Below are 18475 nucleotides of genomic sequence, written 5' to 3'. Positions count from 1 at the left end.
GATTACTTCAGCTCTTTGGAGCTAGCCTATTCCCTAACTTGTATTTGCTATATGAAGTTTTAACAACCCTGGCCACCAGGGACAACCACTGCAGCTTTAGCAGTTTGGAAGAAGACTTGAGTGTTAAATATTCTGAACTCAAGATTAGTCTCACAGCTCCAGAAAGACTTGGAGAAGATCAGCTTTTGGTGCAGGAATCATACAGAAAAATTCTTTTGCTCAGAATGTCCTTCAAGTCCATATTGTGCTCTGCTGTTTCAATTTTGATGTCAATATCAAAAGGCTTTTGACAGTTTATGGAAAGACTGAAGAGAAAGTTTAACTTATGGAGGGTTAAACTTCAGGTGACCTTTACTTTTCAATAAAAATCATACCATAAGATGATGTGCTATTCAGATGGTTGCATAGTAAACATATTTGGGCTTCTTTCCAAAAGAAATCAGAGGTTTTTAGCTCTCTTCACACAAGCATTAATAATTTCTACAATTTCATAAATGAGTACAAAGCACATTACAGAAAGTTCTGTTCTTGAATTCAGCAAAACTAAGATGAAATATTGGATAGAAATTCAGTTTTCTTTACAGAAGGATGTCAAAACTGGAAAACACAGAATCTTTTTATTTAGGAACTTTGCCATTTCTCAAAAATTGTAAGGATTATAACTGCATCTGATTAAAATGAAAAACCATACCTTGTTAGTGTACCACAGAGTACTGTTCTAGAGAGCCCAGGCAGCTAGGAACCTTAAAAATAGTTGTTGTAGGCATATGCATCTCAGGGAGAATAATGCAAAATCTTGTATTTATTTATTTTACCCCAGTTATATCTTGCAATATCTGAAACTCAGTAGGTAAATCAAAAGTACTATTCAGTGTATTTCTAACTTATTCTAAGGTAAAATTAAATTAAGTAAAATACAGTCTTGGTGTCTGAAAATATCAACCCATAATAACATTGCACTTCACTTGTGTTGCAAAATTATTTTTCCTAATGTGATACACTGTAATTTATTCTGTTTTGCTTGTTTCTGTTGTTAAATCAGATTTTCCTGCTCAGTAGCCTATGATGCTTGACAAATTTAGAAAAACAGTCTCATTGTGTGCAGTCATGTAGTTTGTTTCATCATATGGAAGCTACAAATACATTTACCTTACTTTTTCTACTGTTTGAAGCCACCAGTATTTGACTTGCCTAAATAGTTACACTCTTTATATCATTTGTTCCCAAAGTATGGTCTGGGAAATACCTGTGGACTGAGAGATCTGGAGTTATTTGCAAATCATCCCAGGGCCAAGGCTTCAAGGAGCCCTTCAGAGCTGCAGCTCCGTAGCATTTACTGCAATGCTTGAATCAATGGATTAGATACTTCTCTTGCAATATAACAAGAATCATGTGGCATCACATTTGGGCCTATTTCTGGATAGTGTGTTGAGTTGTGAAAACAAAATGTGAACCACTGCTAAAAATATACCAAGAGAGTACTTACTTTCTCTATTAAAAGCCAGAAACAGAAGTTTATCAGGTACAATGGGCAATATAAACATTTAAAAGTCTAATTTCTGATGTCAAAGGTAAAGTAAGCTTAAAGTTCCTCTGTGTAGTCATATCTATATCAAAATCTATACCTATATCTGTATTTACATCTGAGTTCAAACCAGGAGTGTATGTTGTGTTTTGTTGGTGGTGTTAGCTTTTTTTTTTTTTTTTTTTTTTTTTAAGCAAATATCCCAATTGTTCCTACTTACTGCACTTTGGTTCATGCTGAGGAGCAATTGTGGCAAGCGCAGATGGGTTTCCTTCCAGATGAAACAGAAAATGCTCTCCACGAGTGCTTCACATGTTCCAGCTTTTGACAGCCATTGAGTCCATGGGGCCAGAATAGAGCGCCTCTGAAGTAACCCCACCAAAAACATATGTAGTACAAACACTCAGTCCTTAGCACCAGTTACTTTGTTCTACAGATCTGTTACCATTTGTGTCCTTTACTATGGAAATGTAAAAAGAATTATCAAAGCAATGAAGGAAAAGGGAATTTTTGCAGTGAAAAAGATTCAAATTTCTTGATTTTCTTCCATGAGATAAGGATTTCTGATAGATTTATATTAGCTCATAGGAACATGTAATAAAGTCCTCTTCCTGAATTGGTATTAGGGGCCACTTGTACTTCTTAAAGCCTTCCTTTTTTCCCTTGCAAAGCCATCAAGTAAATGACTTTTTATCATTTTTTATTTAATAAAGTCATGTTATCATTTTACTGATTTGACTTGTGCATATTCTATTCTGAAAGTTACAGGAAGCTCCAATGTACTGGAATAGCGCAAAATTTCATTAAACAGGTCTATTGAAGTGTTGGCTTTATCTCACAAATTATAATATCCTGTTGATGAGAAGTGTGCTATTTTATTATTTCTATTGCAGCAAACCAAAAAATGTTTTGAGTTGCCAAGGAAAGGAAACTATGGTGCATACTAGCATTAAACCTCAGTTTCAGAGGATGAAGCCTGAAGGAAGCATTTGTGCACATAAATTTAAGAATCGAGATAAAACTGCTTCTAATTCTATAAGCTCATATATATTTTGCACTGAATATTGTAATTCTAACCTAAAGCTTCTTGATCTTCTTGGAGATATGGGTCTGTGATGAATTCTGTACCATCGCTAATGTTAGCTAGAAACCTATGTTTTTTCCATTCCATAGTGGAACTTTCCAGGTTGGTTCAGGGTCCAGGATTTTACTGCAGTAGAGAAACTAGCCTATGAATTTAGTCCTCATGGACAAAAAAAGTTCTCTCATTTCATATTCTCCCAGGTCTAATTTTTAAGAAAAAGTAAAATACAGTACACATTGTAGTGTAGAAAATCAGTGTAGGATAGTTATTAAAATGTGGGGCATATTCAGTTTTAAATAGCTGACTTTTTGTTTTTGTACGCAAATCATTCATTTGTTAAATTTAAGAGAAATAGCAATATTTTATATGTGAGGAGAAAGCTATACCTAATCTATTATACTTTTGCTTTTACGATTACTGTCAGAGAGTCATTCTATAAATTGTTAACTGTAATATATAAAATATGAAATATGGAAATAAGAAATATGAAAATATGTATTTTTCAAAATACATGTTCCTTTTTCCTTGTAGTGGCTTTAAATTTCCAGACACCTGGAGTACAAATGGAACTGCAAAATGGAAAATTCCTAGACAATGGTGGTTGTGGCTATCTTCTGAAGCCAGAATTCTTGAGAAATCGCAATTCAACATTTAACCCACACAAAGTAGCAGGAGAAAGTACTCCAGTAGCTCTTTCAATACGAGTAAGCTTAGTTAATTATTGATTTATTCTATAAAATGTGAAAAACCCTTCCTTTAGGTAGTTCAGACCTATTAATTTATCTATTATTGATATCTCATTTTATCCTCGTTCCAATTTGCTGAAATGTTTAATGTTGATTTGTAGCAGTGCACCACTTTCACACAGTATCTATTGCTATTTCACTGGTTTCCCATCTATAGTTCACTTATGTTTATTAACAAAAGAAAAAGGATTTGTTCAGACATTTGTAAATATAGAGGAAATAAAGAGTTTGTAAGTAAGGAGTTTGTAAATATAGCTTGTATTGTATTTTATTTTTTATTTATTATTTTTTATATTTATTATATTTGTATTTATATTGTATCAAGTAGATATTTTACAATTTTTCAGTAGTTACAAAACTACTTTTTTTTGATGATGTAGCCAGGAGGAACTGGCAACAGGGCAGGTGACAGGGCAGTGTTGGCATCCCCCTGGCTAGTGGATGGACTGTAGAATTCAGAGAGCCCAATTAATATGGTTGGCAGCAAAAAACAGGAGATGGTGGTGGAAGACAAAAAATTCAGGAATAGGAATCAAAGGAAAAACAATTTTTTGCTAAAGAAGAGTTACTGGATTGATGAAGGGAGAAATTAGTTTACAATTAGAGGCCAAACATATAAAACATCTGGGAGTCAAAAGTTTCTCAGACTGAGAGAGACTCCCAGTAGCTCATTTTAGAGAGGAATATAGGTGAACACAAAAATCACACTGGGGCTGAATCCAATAGCCCTTTTTTCTGATGTGCCTGTAATTCTCCTCAATAGAAAGAGAGTATGGCCTTTGAAACACAAATATGCAAGGTAATTTATATGGAAAGTTCTGAGCTCAGCATGTTATTTTTTCCTCTCTCTCTCTCTATTTCACCTTGGTGCCTACAAATGTTCAACTCCATTTATGGATGTAGGTCACAGCAAGCTGAAAGCAGCTCACTGCTCCTGCCTGGAGCATGGAGCTGAGAATAGGCAAGAAGGAAGCAAAGTGGTAGGACCAGGAGGCAGTGCTTGGCCCACATAGCTGAATTTTAGAGATGACATTCAGATGTCAAAAGAAGCCTTTGGTTTTCAGGGAGCTGCCTGTCAGTGCTTACGGCTTGCAAAGCTTTCTCATGAGGCTAACAGCTATTTTCCAGAAAGGATGGGCAGCACTAGGGTTTGCTAGGCTGCTGACTTTGAATGTGTCAGGCTACAACTTTCCTTGGAGCAAGGTATTAAAGGAAATACCTAGGCATAAGATGGAATTTGTGGCTTTGACTTCTGAGAGATTGACAGGATTGACTAGAATCTGTATCATGAGTTTTAACATTTAGTTCTGAGATTTGGACCGTAAGACTCACATCTTCTGCCTAAGCTTGAAGATTTACTTAACTGTCTTGATACATTCCATCATTGCTATCTAAAACACAGATCACTGTATGGATGCTTATCCTTTCCTAGGTGTACCAAAATATAGCTAGAAAGCAGACAAAGCTTTGACTGTCATAAATTCCTTGTTAGTCCTGCTGCCAGAACACCATATAGCCTAAGGCAAATTTTACAGGTAGCTAACTAAATTAAGGAGCAAAACATCAAAGTGCCTACTAAATGCAGAATTTTTATGTTTCACTTCGAAAGAGAAGGAACACAGGTAAGGAACTCTGCTACATAGCCTGTAACACAATGCTGATGTCACCCCCTGGGTGTTAGCACTGGTCAGCTAGACACAGCCTTAATAACAATTTGTAAGCTTCATCTCAGAAAATGCAAAATCATTAGACTGATTTCTCAGACTTTATTTTTTATATTAACCAAATGTTATTTTTATGGCTAGTTATCAAGTAAAAAAGCTTAAATCTGAAAACTATTATTTAAAACACAGTGATATCAAATTAAATGGGAAGTACTCTAGTCTTAATTTCATTGTGTTTAGTATGTATTTTTATTACTGTTTCTGTGTGGCTGGTACATGCTTCCTATAGTTGTTTCTTATAGAACTTTTTTTGGCTACTATGTACAGACCATTTTAAAAATTATTTCAATACAACTTTTATTTTCCAGCTCATCAGTGGCCATCAGTTACCACGCAGTAATCTATCAAAGACTAACAAAGCTGACCCTTTAGTGCAAATAGAAATTCATGGTGTGCCAGAAGATCAAGCAAAAAGACAATCTAGTGTTGTAAAAAGCAATGGTGAGCATCGGTCTCATCCTCTTCACTGTGAACAAAAGACGGTATTTCATATGGAATAGCCATTTTTCTTTCCTCAGAAGCTTTTATGTATTTGCGGAGGCTGCAATTATTTCTCTCTAGACTGGACCTTCCTACACAAAATCTGTAGCAGAACTTCATGCTATGTGCCATTTTTGTAGAGCAGGAGATTAAGCAAGCATAAACTCCCCTAGACAGTAGCTCTCTTCTGAAGGAAGGGGGATGCATTGTCTTTATTCACCAGTATATAGATAAAGGAATTTTTGTGAAGAAATTTCTGTGACTTTTTCACTTAGCTCTTATATGAGGTTTCTAGTAAGACCAGCCCCTGAACTGCTTAAGAGATGAAGTGCATGCTCTTTGAATTTGTCTTCAAGCATTCTTTTACCTTTATCATGTGGACCTTCTTGATGTCTCAGCCTAATGGTTCTCTGTGATCTCCCTTCTTCTGGGCCTCTGTCTTCTATTTTTCCCTTCTTTTTGTAGCTGGCTGATGTTTTAAATTGGCTCTTGAATTCCTGTGTCTCTCTGTATGAACATTTTTCAGGACAAAGTGCCCCCTCCTGTTCCAAATCCTCTTTGTTGTTTTTAGTTTTAGTCAAATCCTCTCTTTTCTACCAAAATTTATTTACTTTTTTCTACCTTACCTTATTTAATTTCTACCTTAATTTATTTATGAGCATCTCCCTCATTTCCAACACTGTAAAAAGAGCAACTTTGGCAAAAATATGAAACTAGTTCAGCTGAGCAGAGATTCTGAATCTGGTGTCACTGTCCCATTTTGCTGTCTTCAAAGAGAAGATACCAAGTTGCTTAGGCTTTTGATTTGCACCACTATATAGCTAATGCATGGAAATCCTTGGAAGGGGCTGACACGCATACTGTAGGCATGTCCCATGCAGCCTATGCTGGTTTCAGTCTGAGACTGCTTTTACTCTGTAGTCTATACAATAGATTTGACCTATACCACTCCAGTCAGTGGGAGTTTTGCACTTTATTTTAGTGTGGACAGAAATTTAGGAAAAAAGAAAGCATCTCTGCCAGTTCAGACTAATGATAGCAGATACACTTCTGATATTAAACAAAAGGAATGAAATGTTATTTTGATACTGTGCATTTTCTCTTTCCATCAGCTTTGAGCCCTAGATGGAATGAAACTTTCACCTTTACTGTCCAAGTTCCAGAGCTGGCACTGATACGCTTCAATGTGGAAGATCAGATATCTATAGCTGCAAATGAATTCCTTGGCCAATACACTCTACCAGTGCTGAGCCTGAGCAAAGGTAAAATTCTTATGAGTTAACCACATATAATAGCACAAAATAATCTACAACAATGCAGGCTTTTATCCTTACTGTAGTATTGATGGAGTACAGTATTATGTTCATTTCCCACAGGAAGCTTTGCATTATGTATAACAGTAGGTAAAAATTGTACTCTTTGTATTTTTAAGTCATTGTAGTCTCTGAATGCAACTCCACAGTATTGAAATCAAAAGAATATTAATGACTCTTAATTATTCCTACTGCAGTATTCCTCCACTCATATTCCAAGTAGAAGCAGATCAGACAGTATTTTAACTTGTTCCAATAGGAAGCAAGAACAGTGATTAGTCAAAAGCACTACAAAGGTAACAGTTTTGTGCACTTGCTACTCAGTCAGCCTAAGTAACAATAGAAGATTAAAAAAAAAAACAAAAACAAAAACCACAAGCCCCTCATACTACCTGTCTGCAACTTTTCAGAGCAGGGAAAGAAGAAAATAAATTAAGCAAAATATTGACAGTTTTATTATTGGCAGTATTTCTTTTATTGTACCAGTATAGCTCCTGGAATCTCACAGATTAATAGACTGTGCAATAAAGAGCAGACACACAAATCAGCAGGCCAAGGAGAAAGGTTTATGTAAAACGGCTGTTTCCTATATTGAATTTCCAAAGCTATTTCTGACGAAACAAACAGAACCAACTTTTACTAGTGAATGAAGATGTGAAGGCAAAAAGTCAGAGCTAACAATGGGCACTGTGACTTTTTTATTAAACTTAACCGAATTTTTAATGGGCTTTTCCTTCCAGGTTCTGAAAACGTAAAGCTGCTTGTGATTCTAGAAGCAGAGGAGTTACACAAGAACAAAGTGTGCTCTTAAAGCACACTTGCCTGTCTCTAACATAAATCTTTACACTGATCACCCCCTCTTTTATTTGCGTGTTTCAAGAAAATAAACCCCCCTGATATCTGAGATAACTTTAAATAGCAAACATTACAGCTTGAATATGGTTGCAAAACCATCATTTTGGGCAAATTTATTTGTAGAATTTTTCAGTGTGCCTCTAGTATGCCTATATAGTTTAATTTGGGTCACAGATGATGAATTGACATTTTTGAAATGCAAGAGAATTACATTACATTACAAAAGAGAATGTAAAAGAGCTTTTATGCTACAGATTTTGAGTGGAGTAATTTTAAAACAGTAAGAAATGAGAGTAGATGCAATAACTATAAACAATGCCAAACAAACTGCCCCCCCTTCATACACAGAAAAAAATATAAATGCCATTAAGCTACCTAGAGGCATAAATGAAATGCTGTTAAGAAACAAGTCGACAGCTAATTTCAGAATTCATGGTGATACTTAACATTGAGACCTCTGGATTCCCACGCTGGAACTACAATTTTGCCTTGGGTACCTATGCCCCCCAAATAGTGAGGGGGAATATAATGTATCTTACGAGGGGATTCACAACAAGTCTACTTCTGAGAAGAGAACTGTCTAAGCCAAAATACTAAGGAGTGAGCTATGACTTAAATCTTACCCCTCTTCAAGGCTCTGATGCTCTGTTCCACACTACAGGACTGCCCCTCCCTCCCTAGGATTCATCTCCCTTAGGTTTCCCCTAAGGGCAGGTTGCTTAAGCTCATCCTTCCAAAAGCTCAGTGCTGCTTACATTACATTTCTCTCTTTCTCTCTCTCTCTCTCCTCCACCCCCCTTTTTTGACAGGTAGCAGCACAAAGTTTTGTCTTTGCCACCCTCCCCTACTCTCTGCTGAAAGGATTCAAATTTATATCTTCACTTTCCTCCCTCCTCCAGCCACCTCCCCACCACTCAGCTGTAAAGTGCCCTGGAGAAGGGTGCTTGCTGCCCACCTGTAGGAGCATTTCATTTTTCATGCAATGATTAAGCAGATACATTGAAAGAGGGGGTTGAAAATGAGAATAATTCTGTAGTTGGGAGGTTAAAGACTAGAGAAGGGGGCTGGGTTATAGGCCCCGTCTCTATGACTTTATTATGTAAAATCCTTAGACAGCAGAACAAGAATTCAAACAGCCCATGTCCTACAACCATGCTATCGTCACTGGGTCAATGAATAGTTAATTATTTCATATAAATTGGAACAGTATCAATACAGAGGAAGACATTTTACCTCTCATAACATTTTATAGAATATCCTACAGCTTAGGGTTGGAACACAGTTCTTTGAAATGTGTCTTGGTCCTTGGATAGGAAATAAATTAAGTCTTCCACATACTGGGTGAGTGCTCTAAAATTGATCTCTAATGTGTCTTATCTCCTGCACTGTAACTTGAAAGAAAAGATGACTGCAGCCAGTTTTTGTATAGAACCTGATTTGTCCGGTGCGCTCAGACTAAGCCCACTAGACTAAACCAAAGAGCTGAGGAAAGCAAAGGCACTTGAGGGTCTTGTGGGTGAAGTAGGTGCTGATTTGCTCAGCTTTAATATCTGCTGCCCAGCAGCTGAACCTTAGGTGCCAGGTGGACTTTCATGTTGGACAAGAAAAACAAGAAAATCCAAGCCCAAATGAGGCTCCCACAGATTGCATTTAGAGAAAAATTTTGAAAACTGTAGCTATGAACACAGATATTTGCTCATAATAGATACTTAAATAACTGAATTAACATAGATAAAATACAGAGAAAATATTTACCGAAATTTTGACACTGTTTAATATTATGTAATATAGGCATTTTACAATGTTATAAAGGATTTGAGTTGGGGAAGGGACTTGTTTTATTTTCAGTGCATATAAATTAATTTAAGTCTGAAGTTTAGAAATATGGCTTCTCCAAATGCTTCAGGTGTCCAGATGCATTTATATTTTCTGAATTGTGCCATACCTCTGATACCAGGGAACAATCTTGCATGAAAAAGATCTTTAACAGGTTTAAGCGGTCATGGCTAGGAGAGAATCTCACGCTACACATTTTTTCTACTTCAGCTGAACAGTGTGTTACCATTTAACATCGAATGTTTTTTCCCCCAAACTAGGAAAAAATGAAGAATGGTTGTTTTTCCAGAAGCCGTATCACTGTTGATTCACAAATTCTTTAATTGGAGGAACTATAAGAACAGTGTGTGCAGCACAGTTTTCTGTATATTAAAATGTGTGCTTTCCTAATCTTTAAATATCACTGGGATAAAAGTCTTCAGTCTGAAAAACCAAGGACATCCTAAAAAGGCACTGAAAGTTTGTAACAGGAGTTTTTCCACCCCAAAACGCCAGAATTGAAATATTGTATATATAGAGGATAAAACCAGTAGATATGGGTTTGGGGATCTCTATGATTTCAGTTTATTTTTAAGCATTATTTAGAGAATCATAAATCACGCTTCATTCGCACAATAGATTCCAAAAGTTCTGATGGAGATAACTGCATCATAAGCTTTGCATTTGTGGTTAATATACTAAACAAGTGTCATTATATTTACAGGTTATCGTAACATTCCTCTGCTTTCCAAAACGGGTGAAGTTCTTGAATCTGCATCACTATTTGTTTACATCTGGTACTATTAAGGAGGCTCCGCAGTAACAGTAGTTTCGAAGCACCACACCCTGCTCAATAAAGCAGACATCACAAGGCTTGCAACAACCCAGTGGTCTGATTTCCGGAGTGGCATATTCTCAATGATTTTATTAAGCTAATGGGACTTCTTGTGTGAGTAAATGGTATCCTAAATAAGTAATGGCTCCAAAATTCAGCCCTACTGTAATCTAGAAATAATTAAGAAGGACTGAACTTTTTGAGGACATTTTGTTGAATTCAGTTAATAATTTTATTTGCAGCTAATTGGAAATATGATTAATTACTGAATGAGAATAATGGTTTAATATTCATGATCAGTGGTCTAATATTCATGATCTAAGACTTCAAAAATCATGCATGTTACAGTGAATTTTTTATTTATACTGAGCAAAAGCTTTAACCTTTCTACAATCATTCTTTTCAAAGAATTGGGAAAAAAGACACATACAATTTACCCTTTAAATTCATAATAATGGCAGCTTCTGATTAGGAGAGAACTCATTAATTTCTACTGTAATTTTGCTATCTTCAGAAAAATAATCTTGAGAAAAAACAGCTCTTAAAATGATAAAATCTCAGATGCTATTGGTACCTTTTCTCAGCCAAGTCTTCAGTCTCCTGCTGTTAAAGATGATAGACAAATCATGGACTGATTTGTGTAAGGCTCTGTTCATCATAGCAGGGAACTTGGGATATATCTTACTGTAAACTCTGAAAACAGGAAACACAATGGGCAGCTCTGAGGTGGACTAGAAGAACCAGTGTAGAAAACACAAGGACTGATTGTGTGATTTAAGGTCTCAGAGCAACTTCATGCCTGACATATCTATCAGTGTAGATCTTGCCCATAAGACAGAATTTTACCACCTTCCTTACAAAACTGAAATATTGTTGAGCTTCTACAGGACCGTATCTATATAGATAACTGCAGAGGTGCTACATAAATGTGGATTTTTTTTTTCAAAAGACTTTACATTTATTGGTTTCTTTAATACCAAATGGTACTGCTTATGGTTGCAGACAGTTCTGACAATGCTATATTTTAATGCTATTTTTAGTCACATATCCTTCCTTAAAAAAAAAAAAAAAATGCGTGTTGCTCTAAAATAGAAAATCAGGGAATGTTGTAAACAATGATTAGAAAATGTCACAAGAAATAACACTATTAGAAAATTGCATTAAAGTTTTAATAAGGAAACCAAGACAGGAGACCAAGAAGAATATGAAATCAATATTGAACTGTAAGGTCAGGTAATTTGATAACATTGTAAGCTGGGCAGAATATGTTTTCCATGCTTGAAGTGGCAAGTCACTTGCTTCTTTACCCAAGAAAGCCTTATAATCTAAAATGTTAGACTTGCTGATCTTCGTACTGATTATATCTGAATGCTAGCCTTTACATGTAGCAAATATTTTATAGCTTTTTTCAGCTCTGAAAAAATCCTGATAATAATACTCAAGGAGAGTTTTCTCCCACCTCCTTTTACTGAGGGGGCATTTAATCTCTGCAAGCAATCTGGCAAATCTGTTCTGGGAACAAAACTAACCAAATATCAGAGGCAATTGGTTTGGTGTGAGGAAAAATTCAAACTTATTTGGATTCCTAAACTACACGCCTACTGCCACTTCAGGAACTTTATACAACATTACCTTCCAAAGTCTGACTTGTGAGTGTGCTTAGGGAGAAGGCAGCAATTATCTTTTGCCTCTGGCATTATTATCCCTCTGTTGACTGCTTTTCCACCTGGCAGGACAAATGTCAGACCTACTCAGTATATGGTAACTTAAAATTTTACAGCAGATCAGATCAGAAATGAACATGGCTTTTGTGCATTAAAAATGTACCCTCGATTCTGGAAAGCTTTACATACACGCTCAACTATGTGTGTGTGTAAGAGGCTGGCATTAATGAATGGTTCATTACAGTTCACATGCTAAATGCTTAAAGATGTGCTCAGATGGTTCCTTCATTTATATAAAAATGCTTTGAAGAACAGAGCCCATAGACAGTCCCAGTGAACTCAAAGGTACCACTCACGTTCACTGATTACACATATATACATCTTTACAGCTCTCCATGTATGTATTAACTGTTTTCTCTTAAGCAGCCTAAGTATGCAATGGAGTAAGACTAGTGAACAAAGCTATATCCACCTATAGTGTGATCTCAAATAAATGCTATGCTGAAACTTTACATTCAATATGTTTTATTTATCCATCAGTATTATCTGCTCCCTCTTCCTTTCTCCCCACAAATGTATCTGCTTCTTGGATGTCAGAATAAAAGAAATGATCTTATTGCTAAATGAGTATCTTGGGTTGGAAGTTACACTATCTTAGCAGTTAAAAGTACACCAGCATATATTGCACAAAATGTCTAAAATGCAAATTTTAAAGTTTTTTTTTTTAATGTGCTGTTTGTGTAACATTTAATATGAAATTTACAACTGTCTGAAATGTATTGGCACCTGGGGAACCATCCCATGGATCTCTGGAAAATCACCGTATGCAGTGGGTCATAGGAAGCCCTGATAAATTACACCATTACTAACATTGTTTTGAAATAGAGTCAGTGGAGAGACTGGCACTCATATGGGTTTAGAATTAGGCCCTGACCCACAGTTTGATCCGTATAGAGTATCAGTATTTTTACAGTAGTATTTAATAAAAAACCAAACAAAATTACTTCATTACTATCGTAAGAATTTCCTGTATGCTACTGCAAGTTCTTAGCATGTGATTTTTTTACCCACACTAATAGCATGTTGCAAGATGATGGTAGAAATTTAATGAAAATAGCCTTATGATTAGAAATATTCAGATGTGATCAGCGGATGACTGCATATTCTCAAGGGCAGCTGAGACAAAATGTACCAGGGGAAATGAGATAAAGAAATATTAGTGGATAAATAATTGAATTATCTTAGATAATATTTAAATTATACTGTTTCCCAGTGGGTACCACTTTTCTTCATTTAACTGGACGCTGCTCAGCTGAATGTTAACAGCTCCCACAAATGTTCCTTTGCTTTTCACAACAAGCTTCAGTATACATCCTTTGAGCTCTGTGACTGTGTCATATACAACCTGCAATTATATACAGTGAAATAGAAAATGCATTTGAATATGTGAATCTATTTGATAGGTAAAACACTTTGATATAGTATTCAGGATGGTTATTACAACTTTCCAATAATTGCTTCGACCTGCCCTCCAGAAATGTAAACTTCTAGGTAGCCAAATTCACTCAAATTAGTGCATTTACCTCAGAAATATATTTGACTTCATGTAGTTTAAATAGAAGAGCGTCTGCCTGCTTAGGCTGATTACTGAGTGCTTGTAAATACATTCAAAATTTGTGTTTGCAAAGCTTGAGAAAAAAATGGGTATACATAATTTTCCCTGTGAAAACTGAAACTCTAGCTTAAGCAGAGTTTTGAACTCAAATGTGAAGAAATACCAGATCCTGTACGTAGTCCACCAGAGACTTTGACAATACTATTGTTTTTAGCAGGGAGACATTCAGATTGAGGATACTCATCGTGGTCAGAAGTATGAAACCATAAAATAGTTAATTCTGGAGCAGTATAGATTATTATAATGTTGAAATAAGATTCCATACCAGATACTTTGATATTCTGTATTGCTATTTTCTGAAGAGTAAGCAAACAAGAACTCTGTTTTGATGCCAACTATTTTTTTTGCAACTATTTATCTTGTATTTGTAACATGTTGCATAATATGCCTCAAAGCAACTTTATATTTCATTGATACATCTCATAAAGGCACATCACACCAATGCACTGTAACTCAGGGTATTTTTCCTCAATACCCCATTTACTTGTGATTAAATCTTGCACTACACACAAGAATTTTAAAAAAGCCAAAGCAAAAACTAAATTTCTTTTTTGCCAAGACTTCCATGAGATTTTATAATTGATCTAGATCAAACACAATCCCCACAAAAAGATAGAGCATAGTTTTTCTTTGACAATTTTGGGTATAAATTCTACCATTTCAATGCAAATATCCATATGTGTGATTCTGGACTCTTCCTCCTAACTAACTGTATCCAAATGTATCTACTGTCAAAGTACTTCTATACTTTAATGGAAGCATTGAATAGCAAACATGATACATATCTCAGCCTACTCAATACAAGTTGTGGGTGAGGAACATTTCAGAGATTGAGCCCAACTGGAGATAGTGGAACTTGCTAAGTTAAGATGTTTCTGTTATTCATGAAGTGCTGTTAATTCTGCTCAAATTAAACATGACAGTTTGCTTAGTATCTCTTTACAAAATTAGCACGACCCATGGTTTAAAAAATACCCTTGAAATTACCTTGATACTATGAGAACACACTAGGATTAATTATGAAATGTGAATGCTGTATTTTCAGAATAAAAAAAAAAAAAAAAAAAAAAAAAAAAAAAAGAAAAAGAAAAATTTGGAGTGATAGCTTAGCCAGAATGAGCTGCATTCAGTATTGATACCTATGTTTCAATCTCTGCATTAATCAAAAACTGCTGAGCAAACTACGTGTTGGTTGGTAAAACGTGGAAAGCCATTATTAGATACTTTCAGGTTTCAAAAGTAAGCTTTGTTAAGAGAAATACATTTAAACTAAAATCTGTATGGATGGAAATATTTTTCCTATTGTAGTTGCACTGGAAAAATATTTAAATTTTAATCTCCCTGTGCACTTTAGAAGGCAAACACAGTACCATATTGTCATTTCATGAAAATGGGGAAATGAAACTGCCTAAAATGAGTTTGGTGCGCCACTTGCTTGGATTTACTACTGCAGTCTGAGTGTGGTCTACATACATGGCACTGCAGATGAAAAGGGAAATCTGACTGAGCTGTGCCACCCTGGCCTGGATCTCTGTGGGCTGGACTGTTCAGTCCTCCCTCTGCCTCCAGGGCTAATAACCAGGAACGGCCATAGAAACAGTCCTCCAGACCGGGACAGAGTTTATAAGCCTCAAACCCAGCAATGCTCCTCACTCTGCGTGGCTCTGTGGTTCTCAGACCCAGGAGACAAGAAGTTGTGGGTTCTCCTACCCAACCCATATGGGCCAGGGCCAGCATTGCTGGAGCACAGTGTCCCTGTGGTCCCTGCTGTGCTACGAGACTGTGGGGTGGTCCAACCAGTGCCAGCAGGCTGCTGGGCTGAACGTGCAGGTGCCTCAGGTTAGTCAGTGATGCCAGGGTTAACAGCTGCTGCCACGGATACTAGGGCAGGAGAACCCCCTCCCCACCTTGCTCTTTTTGAACTGGCTTTAACTCAGAAGGTCTTACAAGGAAGCAAGGTTTTCTTGTCCATTTAGAAACATTTGGAAACTAGAGTTTTGAACAGCTGCTATGGAAATCTTGCATATGCCTTGTGCTCTCCACCCTTCTCTTGCACCTCAGACAGGCATTCACAATTCTGGTCGTGACATTTACTGTGTCTGTTTCACCAAATTGCATAGGAATAAAAAATTAGAGCTCTCCTGAACCCCTGCGGGCATCTCCCTGCCAAAGTAAACATGAAATGATGAAGAAAATCAGAAAAGCAAGCACAGGTACAATAAGTGGTTATATAATTTAGACTGTATCGATGATTATGATTTGCTTACTGTAGTGATATTAATGTTACAGTAGGAATGTGCCATGTTTCTTTGCCAAGATAGGAAAGTTACTATCTTCAATTGCTGCTTTAAATCGCCAAAAAAGTTTACATACAAGCTGCAAGAGCTATGAAATCCTCAGTTTGGTGGATCACAATAGGAATGAACTGGGGTGATGAGCCACTTTCAATCTTTGGACTCAAGGAGGCTTTAAGCTTTGATCAATAACATGCTCTGCAGTACAGAGTAGGCTGCTTTCAACTGATCCTAATGTACTGCTTCTAAAATGATATTGCAAATTCAGCCAAAACAAGGTATATATCACCAGGATGCAGGCATAGAAGAAAGACTGAATTCAGATAGTTGAACTGGTACGTGCATAAAACAAATAGCACCTGCCAACATTTCATTACCAGGCCACTTAAATCCTGAAATCATTGCTTATGAATAATATTTGCCTCCCACTTATAAACCTAGATTAAAGGGAGGTGAAGTATACAGGGCCGTATCAGTGAAACAGCTAGGTCTGGAGTTCAGGTCTACCTAGCGCCAAAAAAAAGCAGCACTGTTGACCTACAGGAGCCTAATGACATTTTAATCGTAAGTGAGGGACAGTTGCTTCTCCTTATGTGGCCATGGCACAGTTCCTAGATTTGCTGTTAATTGTCCAGATTAGCCTTGATGCACGCACAAGGCCGGAGGGAACCACTCGGGCTCCTGCCACAGCTCTCTCCTCGCCCTTGCTCAGGCTTCCCTGGGCTCCTGCAGTTGTTGCAGGCCTGCAGCTCCTCTCCTCCAAAGGCAGATGCCACAGCAGTAACAGGCTTGTATGGCCCTGGGGTATTTGCCCACATTTGTCCCCCACCTCTTGGGTAGGATGAAGTGAATTTCTTCTCACTGTGGCTTCACTATGGTGATGCACGCTCAACTTTGTCTTGGAGACTTGCTCCTGCTGTGGACTCCTGTATGCACAGGTGCTCAGAGACACTGAGGACAAGGAAGACCTTGTAGCATGCTTCATGGCCAGGGCTACACTTTAGGAAGAAGACTCCACTGCAGTTGCTTCTGTTCTATTTATTCGTATGTAAGCAAATATGGTATTATTTTTCTCCTAATCCCTGCATTTCCTTTTCCCGTGTTATTTCTCTTCTTCTCAATCATCGCTTTTTAATGCAATGTTATACCAATGTGAATGCAATGAACTCCAAAATCCAAATACAGGAACAAGAGAAAAAAGGAGTGCTTATTAAAAGAAGCTCTAAAATGTTCAGTATAGTTCATTCTGTTGTCAATTGTCCTGGACCCTCTCATCTTTACTCTCACACCTATGAGCAAAAAACAAGAATAAAATGCACTTTTGCAAGGTTGATAATTTGCTGTAGGCAGTTATAAGCAACAAAAGCACAAAACTAAAAACAAAAACACCCAAGAGAGGCACATTTCAGATTTTTTTTCAGTCTTGAACACAGAGAGAAATTAATATACAGCTTCCTTCAAGCCATTTGGCTTTAATAAAAACTTATGAACTCATAAAGAAAGGCTAGTACTTTTCTGTACACAGTGTTTTGGACAGTAAGTAACTTAAAAGACAGCTAACTTGTATTTTTAGCTGTTTTCTCTTCCCTGGGGCTTCTTCTGCCTCAGTCTACCGACCTTGGATAGAAAATGCATACAGAATGACATCACATATGGAAGAACAGAGCTGCTAATAGCACAAGCATCAGGTCTGAAGTGTCCAAGTTCAATGGAACCATATGTCCCTACTGTGATTAGCATCCCTGGTAAAAAGAGAGACTGAGCATCTGTGAATAAGGCTGTGAGTTTTGTGTAAAAGATACTGAAGTTTTCATTGAATTTCTCTTAACAGCAGAGGGATGCTCCTATTTCCTTAACCATAACTGAATCCCCTCTCACTGAGTACTGTCTGACTGCAGGCAGGATTTTGGAGTTTGTTGCATTCAAATTAATATAACAATGATCACAAAAACAACTGCCTTCCAGTGTTGCTAGGTGGTCCTTATCTATGTTACATTTTGGATCTATTATAATTATTGATATTAGAAAAACACATGATATTTCCTGTGTTTAAATATCCTTCAAATGTAAAGAAATTATTTTGGCCAGTTGAACTAGTTTCATTCGGTAGTCTCTTTGAGTCCAAAAAAGGAAAGAACATAAAAGTAATATAAAACCCAGTATGCCTTTATTCCATTACAGTATCATAGGGAGTGAAATCTGTCTCAGCTGTTAGCAACACTACTACTTGAGGAGCCTACTTACAGCTGCACTGGAAGCCATCAATGTAAGCAGGTAACTTTTGTAATCAACTAGATGTGGGAAAAGAAGAAGCATTATTAAAGCCCCAGGGCTGGGAAATTCAGAGATAAGAACTCTTAGACCCAGGTGTCTAACTTAAACTTCACCATATCTTCTCTGTGAAACGGGGTGGAGTGGTAATATTTTCCATGGCTGCTCCTTTGAAGCTTGCTCAAAGTGTTTTT

General features: G+C 36.8%; 2 protein-coding genes across 3 annotated transcripts in view; one reads left to right on the top strand and one right to left on the bottom strand.

The window, feature by feature from the left end:
• The window catches only part of PLCZ1 (phospholipase C zeta 1), a 57313-nt gene extending 46964 nt beyond the window's left edge, over window positions 1-10349 (top strand). The window contains exons 10-13 of the mRNA XM_062591269.1: window positions 3141-3313; window positions 5388-5520; window positions 6672-6821; window positions 10267-10349. Of these exons, the coding sequence (XP_062447253.1) occupies window positions 3141-3313; window positions 5388-5520; window positions 6672-6821; window positions 10267-10349 (539 nt within the window). The remainder of the gene's footprint in view (window positions 1-3140; window positions 3314-5387; window positions 5521-6671; window positions 6822-10266) is intronic.
• The window catches only part of PIK3C2G (phosphatidylinositol-4-phosphate 3-kinase catalytic subunit type 2 gamma), a 275977-nt gene that overhangs the window by 3640 nt on the left and 253862 nt on the right, over window positions 1-18475 (bottom strand). Inside the window, exon 33 of one of the 2 annotated variants that reach the window (XM_062591238.1) lies at window positions 11489-13446. The exons of the other annotated variant lie outside the window; for it this stretch is intronic. Coding sequence (XP_062447222.1) covers window positions 13294-13446 — 153 coding nt within the window. The 3' untranslated portion in view covers window positions 11489-13293. Of the gene's footprint in view, window positions 1-11488; window positions 13447-18475 lie in introns of those variants that run through there. 2 annotated transcript variants of the gene reach the window in all.

Source organism: Rhea pennata, chromosome 1 (genome assembly GCF_028389875.1).
Source record: "Rhea pennata isolate bPtePen1 chromosome 1, bPtePen1.pri, whole genome shotgun sequence".
Lineage (NCBI taxonomy): Eukaryota > Metazoa > Chordata > Aves > Rheiformes > Rheidae > Rhea > Rhea pennata.
This window is presented reverse-complemented; position numbering and strand designations above follow the sequence as displayed.